This window comes from Mustela nigripes, unplaced genomic scaffold (genome assembly GCF_022355385.1).
Source record: "Mustela nigripes isolate SB6536 unplaced genomic scaffold, MUSNIG.SB6536 HiC_scaffold_20, whole genome shotgun sequence".
Classification (NCBI taxonomy): Eukaryota; Metazoa; Chordata; class Mammalia; order Carnivora; family Mustelidae; genus Mustela; species Mustela nigripes.
The window spans coordinates 1,552,181-1,562,255 of record NW_026739436.1 but is presented as its reverse complement, the minus strand read 5'-3'; the positions used below and the strand labels follow the sequence as shown (position 1 = coordinate 1,562,255).

The 10,075-nt window shown below is 35.7% G+C and overlaps 1 protein-coding gene across 1 annotated transcript in view; it reads right to left on the bottom strand.

Annotated features, from left to right (window-relative positions):
• Window positions 1-3,856: 3,856 nt before the first annotated feature.
• The window catches only part of LOC132008040 (zinc finger X-chromosomal protein-like), a 61,671-nt gene continuing 55,452 nt past the window's right edge, over window positions 3,857-10,075 (bottom strand). The window contains 4 exon segments of the mRNA XM_059386444.1: window positions 3,857-7,567; window positions 8,506-8,646; window positions 9,087-9,242; window positions 9,599-9,901. Coding sequence (XP_059242427.1) covers window positions 6,384-7,567; window positions 8,506-8,646; window positions 9,087-9,242; window positions 9,599-9,901 — 1,784 coding nt within the window. The 3' untranslated portion in view covers window positions 3,857-6,383.

The window sequence follows — 10,075 nt, the reverse complement described above, 5'->3', positions numbered from 1 at the left end:
CTGTCTACTGTGATCTCTCTCTGTCAAATAAATAAATAAAATCCTTAATAATAATAATAATAATAATAATAAAAACTATTAAAAAAAAAGACTATTTATAGGACACCTGGGTGGTTCAGTCAGTTAATCCGATGCCTTTGGTTCAGATCAGGATCTCAGGGTCCTGGGATCAAGCCTTGCATCATGTTCCCTGCTCACCAAGGATCCCACTCTCCCTCTGCCTGCAACTTCCCCTGCTTGTGCAACCCTTTCTGTCAAATAAATAAAGTCTTTAACAAAAAAATAAAGATTTTATTAGAGAGAGGGGAAGGGAGAGACAGAGGAGAGTGAGAAGCAGGCTTCCTGCTAAGGAGGAAGCCAGACTCAGGGATCATGACTTGAGCTGAAGGCAGAAGCTTAAACAACTGAGCCACCCAGGTGCCCCTAGAGCAATCTTTCCTCAACTACTTAAACTGTAAAGTACTACAAAAAGTAGAGCAAGAAAACTTTATGCAAGAAAGAAAAAAAAATTACTGAACAGACAAATGTAATAGAGAACAGAAGGAGAATTAACAAACCAAAATTCATACTTTGACAAAACTGGTAAAATATTAGCTAGACTTAAAAACAAAAAAGAGTCAGAAAACTACCTAGAAAAAAAAGTAAAATTACTTAAATCAACAATGAAGGTAGGGGTATTACTACTAAACGTATATAAGGAAAAAAAAGTTAACACCATGAATAATTAAAAACCAGCAATCTACGTAAGTAGACAAAATGAACACATTTTTAGAAATGCACAAAATACTAAGTGATGAAGAGTATCTTCATACCAATAACAAGTATAAAATAGTTAATTCATCACACACACAAATTCCCCCACCAAAAAAGCTCAGAACAAGATGAATTTGGGGCGGCTGGGTGGTTCAGTGGGTTAAGCTTCTGCCTTTGGCTCAGGTCATGATCTCAGGCTCCTGGGATTAGGCCCAAAGCCAGAGAAAGACATTACAGACTAATTACAAAAAATTAGACTACATTCCTGATGAATATTGATACAATATCCTTAATATTAGCAAACCTAATGAAGTAGCATACTGAAAGGACTATAAAGGATGATGTAGAATTGTCCTTGTAATATACCAAATTAACAGGATAAAGGACAAAGTATCATTATCATATCAACTGATTCAGAAAAACACCAGACATAATTCAGTATCCTTTTATGCTCAAAACAACAAACCAGGAGTACATGAATTACCTCACCATAATAAAGAATATATATGAAAAGTTCATGGCTAACTTTGTACTTAATGGGGAAACTTAAAAACTAAGGTCAGGATCAAATAGAGATGGCAGTGAATAAGCCAATCACACACAAAACCAAATACTGTACAAATCTAGCTCTGAGATAAAGTGAAGTCCTCATTTTATAAAAAGTAGAGAGATGGTTATCAGGGAACTGGTGGGAGTGAGGAAAGGGGAATTGTTTAATGAGTACATATCTTCAGAATTTGCAAGATGAAACAATTGTGGAGATCTGTTTTACAACAGTATGAAAATATATATATATATCTGAAAATATATGAATATATATATATATATATAAAATATATTTTTTCTTTTTTAAAAAGATTTTACTTATCTGACAGACAGATATCACAAGTATGCAGAGAGGCAGACAGAGAGAGAGGGGGAAGCAGGCTCCCTGCTTAGCAGAGAGCCCGATGTGGAGCTTGACTCCAGGGATCATGACCTGAGCAGAGGCTTAACCCACAGAGCCACCCAGGAGCCCCAATAGTATGAATATATTTAACCTAGTATATTTTACACTTAAAAGTGGTTACTATGGTTAAGTTTGTTTTTTTTTTTAAGTTTAAGATTTTTACTTATTTGACAGACAAAACATCACAAGTGGGCAGAGAGGCAGGCAAAGAGGGAGCTCCGGAGAAGCAGGCTCCCCGCTGAGTACAGAGCCCCATTCGGGACTCAATCCCAGCATCCCAAGATCATGACTGGCAGAGGCCCAACCCACTGAGCCACCAGGCACCCGAGTTGTGTTTTATTTTTTACTAGGATTCAACACATTGTTGAGTCCGCAATTTTGATATAATAGGTATAGAGTGCTCCCAACGTTTTGCATTTACAACCAATTTCCAAGTAATGTTGATAATGGCAGCCCTGGTTAACAGTTCAAAAGCCAATGCTCTGAGGGGCGCATCGGGCTCTCTGCTCAGCAGGGAGCCTGCTTCCTTCTCTCTCTCTCTCTCTCTCTGCCTGCCTCTCCATCTACTTGTCATTTCTCTCTGTCAAATAAATAAATAAAATTTTAAAAAAGCCAATGCTCTGAAATATTACACCCTTAAAATACTGACTCGTCATGGTTTTCCTTATACAAACCCTAGAATATGTGGGAAATAGAGGAAATTATAAAATTGTGATTCCAAAGAATAGGGCAATACAATTATTGGACTAGCTGGGGGCACAGGCCTGGTTAGCGGTTTTTGCTGTGTTCTAGCATAGCTATTTAGTTGCTGTGGTCTTGTTTTACTTATAAAACTCTGGCCAGTGACATTTATATTCCCTTTAATAGTTAACTCCGATTTTTACTTTTTGAACTATCAAGGAAACACACATTTCTCTGTTAAAGGACTGAAGAATCTTTAAAATAAAAGATATTTTGGAAACAAGTTATTGTTGCACAACATTGTCAGTGTACTAAAGACAACTAACTATACTTTAACACAGCTTTAACATGTTTTGTGTGTTTTATGTCAATAAAAACTGTGTCTTAGGTCACAAAAAAATGTGATATTTAAAAAAAATTTCTACTGTAGACTGAATGTTTAGTCCCCCCTAAAATTCTTTTTTTTTTTTTTTAAGATTTTGTTTATTTATTTGACAGACAGAGATCACAAGTAGGCAGAGAGGCAGGCAGAGAGGAGGAAGCAGGAGGTTCCCTGCAGAGCAGAGAGCCCTATGTGGGGCTCCCAGGACCTGAGATCATGACCTGAGCCAAAGGCAGCAGCCCAACCCACTGAGCCACCCAAGCGCCCCCCCCCCCCTAAAATTCTTATGTTAAAATGTAATCCCAATGTGATGGTATTAGGAGGGGAGGACTCTGAGACAAAAGCGATCTTGAAATCTTTTGCTCCTTCTACCATAAAAATGAAGAAACAGAGATCCATCTTTCAATTAGGAAATGGACAATCACCAGACACTGAATCTGTCTGCGTCCTGATTTTGTTCCAGCCTCCAGAGGTCTAAGAAATAAATTTCTATTATTCATATTCACCCAGTCTGTGATATTTTATTACAGCAGTGCAAACAAAGTAAGACAACTTCTCATAACTTTTATACAGCTTCAGATTTTTACTATGACATTAACCCAACTAAAAAATGTGTCAGTGTCCACTACAGTCCTCCAAACTAGGCACAAAAGACAATTGTACAGCAGGTCTTTTTCTGTGGATATAATAGTAATAATCTTCACTAACTGCTATGAAATTATACTAAAATGAACTTTAAATGCTCTAAACATCACTTCATGTATGGATTTTCTAAGACCTCAGGAAATGAAGATGGTAAAATAACAAAATCTTTTATGGAAGTAAAAGAAAAACAACGAGTTTCATGAATATATACTGATAAAAAAAACTCACCAACTTGCTTTTTACAATTCTAAAATACTACTTGTAAACTCATAGGTTTAACATCTGAATCCAAGTCACAAAATCAAAAGCAATTATGCATTTTGCATTCCATTTTAAGAATTGGAGAACTGAAAATAGTCAACTTTTTCATTAAATTTAACAAAACTGCACATTTTTTATGAAAAAGTGTTTACCTTAATACTAATATCAAATAGACTAAACACCAGTTAACAAGAAAATACTGATTTTTATTTTTGCATGTTATTCTCAAGTACACATTTACAATAGTGTCACACCTTCCTATATGAATTTCTTATCAAGTATTTTAAGTATTTTACAATGTGTACAGAGGAAGAGATATATAATATTTAATAGGCTATTTCAACAAAACAATAACTTAAGTTCTTGTAAAAATCTGTACCTCTTTAAAACATTAAATTGAAACATCCAAACTTATTAGCTTTGCTAATCAAATTTTTTTAAAGAACCCAAACAGCCTGCAACTAATATCAGTACATAGCAGTAAGTACAATTTCATATTTTCTTTATAAAAACAAATGTTTTATCATATTCACTTGACCAAATCCTAGTAATTACCTTTTAAAGGTTTCAATATTGTGCTTAAAAAACAAAACAATTATGTAAGACTCCAGACTATGAGAGAAATACAAAGTATGTAAGTGTTGTGTTCTTTATCTTTCAGTTTCTTTTAAAGTATAATTAAATAGCTATTTATCTGGATTAATTTTAAAGAATGTTTTAAAATTCTTAAATGTAAACTTTTATTTAAACATTTCCTTTTGTATTATTCCAAGGAAAAACCAAATGGAAGAAAAACTGAAAAAATTATCACACACAAAAGAGTTTTAAGAACAGGACAATGGATACTAAAAATGGGTAAAACATATATGAGAGTAAAAAAGGCTTAAGAGGTTCCAAATCCATCCTGTTGCTTGGCGGGCATTCTTATGTGCCTAAAGCACTTGATTTAAAAAGATTAAATTAATCCAAACTTCAAAACTCCCAATATTTAGATTCCTAACCCTATAAATACAACTTCTGAATATGAATATTAGTGGCACAGAGAAAAGGCAGAAGATAGTAAGAGTAGAAGGCAGCACCACAATGAAGTTGCAAGGGAGCTAGCTATCAAGTGGGAAGAGAAATTTCTATTCTTGAATAATGTGCCAGTATATATGTGGCAATACCCAATTTAAGTAAACAAAAAGTGTTTCCTATATTTTTGAAAATTCATATAACACGAACCAAATTCTAATTAACTGTTTAAGTTCATCTTATATCTATTTATAACTCACTCACTGCTTAAAATATGCCAACTCTGGAAAAAAAAAACAAAACTGAAAGACTTGGTAATATTCCAAATAAAGTCTCACGTTTTCATAACGTACTTTAAACATATCTTCTAATCAAAGCTAACTTAAATTAATCTTCTTCAAATCTGCTAAGAAATTAAAAAAGGGCTGAACTTGCCAATTTTAATTAGCACCCATCTTCTGCAGCCATGTCTTTTTAATCCTAATCTTTACTTTGTGAGAAGACATTTCTTTTTCATGCTTTGCAGTGACTACTGAGAGATTTATGGTTAGATATTCATTAGCTTTTCCATAAAATTTAAGGTATGAAGCTAAAATTATATAAAAATATTCTATCTAGAAATACCTTGTCTTTTCCAACTCCTAAAGATGTTTAAAGAAAATACCTTCACTCTTCAAAAATACACTATCCTTATATTCCAACTTTCCCCTCAAGTTTAACTTAATCTTTACGAATACTAAGTTTGCAAAATGTTCTTTCATATATCTCTGGATTTTTCATTTTGTTGTACAGTTAATACTTTTCATTACAGACTTAAATTTGGGATTGTGTTTGTAAATATGTGAAACAAGTAACACACAGGCACATATAAAACCTGGAGTAGACTTACAGATCCAGTTGCAAAACAGTCTAGGAGCTACCATTTAACTCTAATATTCCAAAACTCAATTCACAGTTAAGTCTCATCTGTAGAATACAAGTATTCCAAAACAAAACTACACGGACAGAAAAACAACAAACAGGAATAAGCAAAACCTTTCAGTAACTTTCTGAAAGTGTGCTATGCTGACAAAAGATGTACTTCAAGGAAAGTCACAATAAAGCTTATTTTGTCTGTTGAACAAAATGAAAAACAGAAACCTAGCAATGTTCTGCATTTAGCAATACTAGAGACTCAAATGGAAAAGTGTCATTGTCACACAGTCTGAAAAATTAAGCAAGATAAGAAAATTACTTTCATATAATGATTAGACCCAACAGTAAAATCTGTTTACCATTAGCAGATGTTCCCATTTAATATGAAAGATTTATGAAGGAAAAATGAGTCAAAGTAAATACTTTTAGAATTACCAATCCTATGTTCTTTTTTATCTTTAGGTGGTCTTAGAAGTACCATCAATGTATATAAAGTGGATACTTAAATAAATAGTAAAACTTCTAAGACTGAAAAATTCAGTACAGAATCAGGGATTCCTTTTTAAAAGCAATTTCACTGTTGCTACTTTTTGCCACTGAACAAACTGAATAGGATCCAGAACACTCTATTAAGTAAGATGTAAAGAAAAGTTGACTAGAAGCAGTAATTCTATTTGTACACAGCATAAATCGATATACAGTATTGCATGTGAATGAGACTGGCTTTAAAATGAAATTCCTGCTTCAAGGCCAACATCTCTACAAATGTCGGTAGCGGGACCGTTAGGGCAGGCCCACTTCTTTATGATGTCGCATTATGTGCTGGTTCTTTTCCGAAGGTCTGCGGAAGCCCTTCTTGCAGTACTCACACCGGTGAGGATAGTCTTTCGTGTGGATGGAGATGACGTGCCGTTTAAAGCCCGAGGCGTCTGTAGTGCTATACTCACAGTACTCACACTGGTACACTTTCCTGCCACTGTGCGTCTTCATATGCTTTTTAAGCTCATTCTGTTGCCGAAATCCCTTTCGACATCTCTTACACCTGAACGGAAGATCTTTCGTGTGAACAGAGAGAATATGGCGACTTAGGACAAACGGATCTGCGATCTTAAAGTCACAATGTCTACACTGGTGCATTTTTTTACCCTTGTGGGCAGCCACGTGTTTCTTGAGTTCGGAAGGCCTGTGAAAGCCTTTATCACACATGTCACACTTATGGGGGTAGTCCTTCGTGTGAACCGAAATTATATGTCGTTTCAAATCGCTTGAGTTCGAGCTCTTGTGGTCGCAGTGCAAACACTGGTGTGTTTTGCTTTCTTGGTGGATAAGAGCATGTTGCTGCACCTCTTTGGTATCTGAGAAAGTCAGAAGGCAGATGTCACACTTGAACGGCATCTCTTTACTATGTTTCGTTTTTACATGTGTTTTCAAGTTAGAAGAGTCTGCAGACCGATACTCGCAGTACTGGCACTGGTATGGCTTCTCGCCGGTATGGATGCGCATGTGCTTTTTGAGCTCGGACGGGTGACGGAAACCTTTCCCGCACTCCACACAAATATGAGGAAAGTTCTTGCTGTGGACCGCCAAAAGGTGGCGATTCAACAACCCTTGTTCAGCTGTCTCGTATTCACAAAATTTACACTTGTGCATTTTGTTGGCTCCTTTCTCCTTATGCACCATTTTATGAGTAAACAAAGCCCCAGCATGAGAGAAATGCTTCCCACACTCATCACATTCGATGGCCTTCTCTGCTTTGCTGGTCAGCTTGTGGCTCTCCAGGTGGTTATGTAAACTTATTTTCTTGTTGGTAGTGTACTCACAGTCAGTGCAGCGGTACTTCTTCTTGGTAAGGTGTTCAGGATGGTTTTTCATGTGCCTTTTCAAAAAACCTCTCGACTTAAATTTTTTCCCACAAATCATGCAAGGATAGACAGTCAAGGGATGTCCATCAGGGCCAATAATTATTGCTACAAAAGGAAAAGACAAGACCATAAGTAACTGAGCCAAGTTCCATTCTGTTTTCTTCAACCACTTAAAAGTGATTATTCTGAGTATTATCAGACAAATACTCAAGTTAACATTCTTTTCACTGTTCTTCAACAAAAGAGATAATACCAAAACCCAGTAATGATGAGAATCTTGTCCAGAAACTTCATTCAATGTAACCACCCATATCACTCCCAATTTCAAATGAACAGACAGGGGTGCCTGGGTGGCTCAGTCGTTAAGCCTCTGACTTTGGCTTCCATCATGATCCTACAGTCCTGGGAGAAGAGTCCCGCATTGGGCTCCTTGCTCACCAGGAAGCCTGCTTTTCCCTCTCCCATTCCCCCTGCTTGTGATTCCTCTGTCACTATGTCTCTGTCAAATAAATAAATAAATAAATAAATAGACATTTAAAGCCACATGTATTTGGATATCTATAAAACATGATTCATAAAAACAAAGTTCACCTTTCAATTTTATTACTACAAGCCAAATAAAGTTTAACCACTTACTAAAAAACTGTAATATGCAAAGTAGTATACAAGATTATACCGGAAAGAAATTACTCAATAGACAACAGAAGTATTTGTCTTGCTCCTCAATAAGTGCCTGCTTCATGTTGACAAATACTTAAATTTGTTCATTAGAGTTAAATAATGTAATTTTAGCAATTTTATTTCCACCAAAATATCCTCAGATTTTATTGTCCTAAATGTCTGACTCAAAACCCATTTCTTTTTATTCCAGGAAATCATTCATGAATATTACTGAATTCTTAAAATTATTTTTCACTTCAATATACAAAAGCTACATATGATCTAGCAGCTAAATTGCTATCATTAATACCTCTACGGGTATATACTGGTTTAAACTCAGAGCTTGCACAGCATACTGCACTGTGGAACTTGTGCACCCTTACCTGTTTGGTACTGCCTGGAATCAGGTCTTCTCCTTTTCTTTGGTTTTTGTTTAGCCAGTCTACTGAGCCCAGCAGACTCATCTATGTGCAAGAGGGCACTTGCAGTGCCATTCCGGTTTTCAATGCCGTCAGAATTATTACCTAACAACATATATTAAGAAACAAAATTACACAGTGTTCTTTATAAAGAATTACGGATTCTTTATGAACTAGAACAACAAAAAGCCACGATACTCATGAATGACAAATTCCCCATCCAGGTAATGGGCTTTAAGGGCAAATTTATGTACTAGGCAACAGAAAAAGCCCAGCTTCCAAATTTAATAGCATTTTGACACTCAAGTGGTAAAGTCATGATCCAGATATACTCAAGATAAAAAATTTCTATTTATCTCTTACATAATATAGGCAAAGAAGATTCCTATTAAAATTAAGGCAAAAGGCAGACTATGAATAATCATCCTTCCCATCTTTAAGTCACTATACTGGTACTTCCTATTTCTGAAATCTGAAGCTATAGAAATCATTTTCAATAATAAATTCATGTTCCAGAACCATGCACTACTATGTATGTGACTTACCATACGCCGCTGCCCACGCTATTGGCATGAAGGTTTTGATTTCATTGTCGTCCATTTGTTGTTCATGCACAGCAGCTGCTGCAGCTGCTGCCACTGCAGCATCCTCCTCTCCTACTATAACTTCCATATAAACTTCATCAGCAATTTCAGCAACATCTAATTAGAAAATCATTAGAATTCTTTAAGACCAGGTTTATAGAGACTAGACAGAAAAAATGCTTGCATGAATTCAAAGAAAAAAGTTTCAAATGTTACATGCCTATTAAATTATTTTCACCCAGTAAATAGTCCATAAATATTTGTTGAGTGAACCATTCCTTTCTTGGCTTTCAACACTGTTTATTTTTAATTTAACATCCTAAGCATACATTAAGAGTCACTAATGTTCCTCTTTGGTACATGACAGTACAATACTATTTACAATAGTACTGTTTACTTTCTTCAATTAGTTGCATTTAAAAAAATTAACTGTATACAAAAACAGAATTTTCTCCCACATAAAGGGCACCTACTTAAATCGTCATCTTCTTGCTGAGAGTCGTTGACAGTCATATAAACCATCTTTTCTCTTGGTACTCGAATACTGCTATTCTGGTCAAGTAATTCAACTCCATGGTCATTCTCAGGCTCACTCTCCACAATGTCTACAGTGCCACCTATCAGGAAAGATGACAGCTCCAAGAATTTATCTGAAAACATCATTTCCACCTGTTTCACTTATTACATTTAATATACTTTTATAGTGCTACATGGAAATCCTTGTTTAAAAGTCATCTTCAGGGGCGCCTGGGTGGCTCAGTGGGTTAAGCCGCTGCCTTCGGCTCAGGTCATGATCTCAGGGTCCTGGGATCGAGTCCCGCATTGGGCTCTCTGCTCGGCAGGGAGCCTGCTTCTTCCTCTCTCTCTCTCTCTCTGCCTGTCTCTCTGCCTACTTGTGATCTCTCTCTGTCAAATAAATAAATAAAATCTTAAAAAAAAAAAAAGTCATC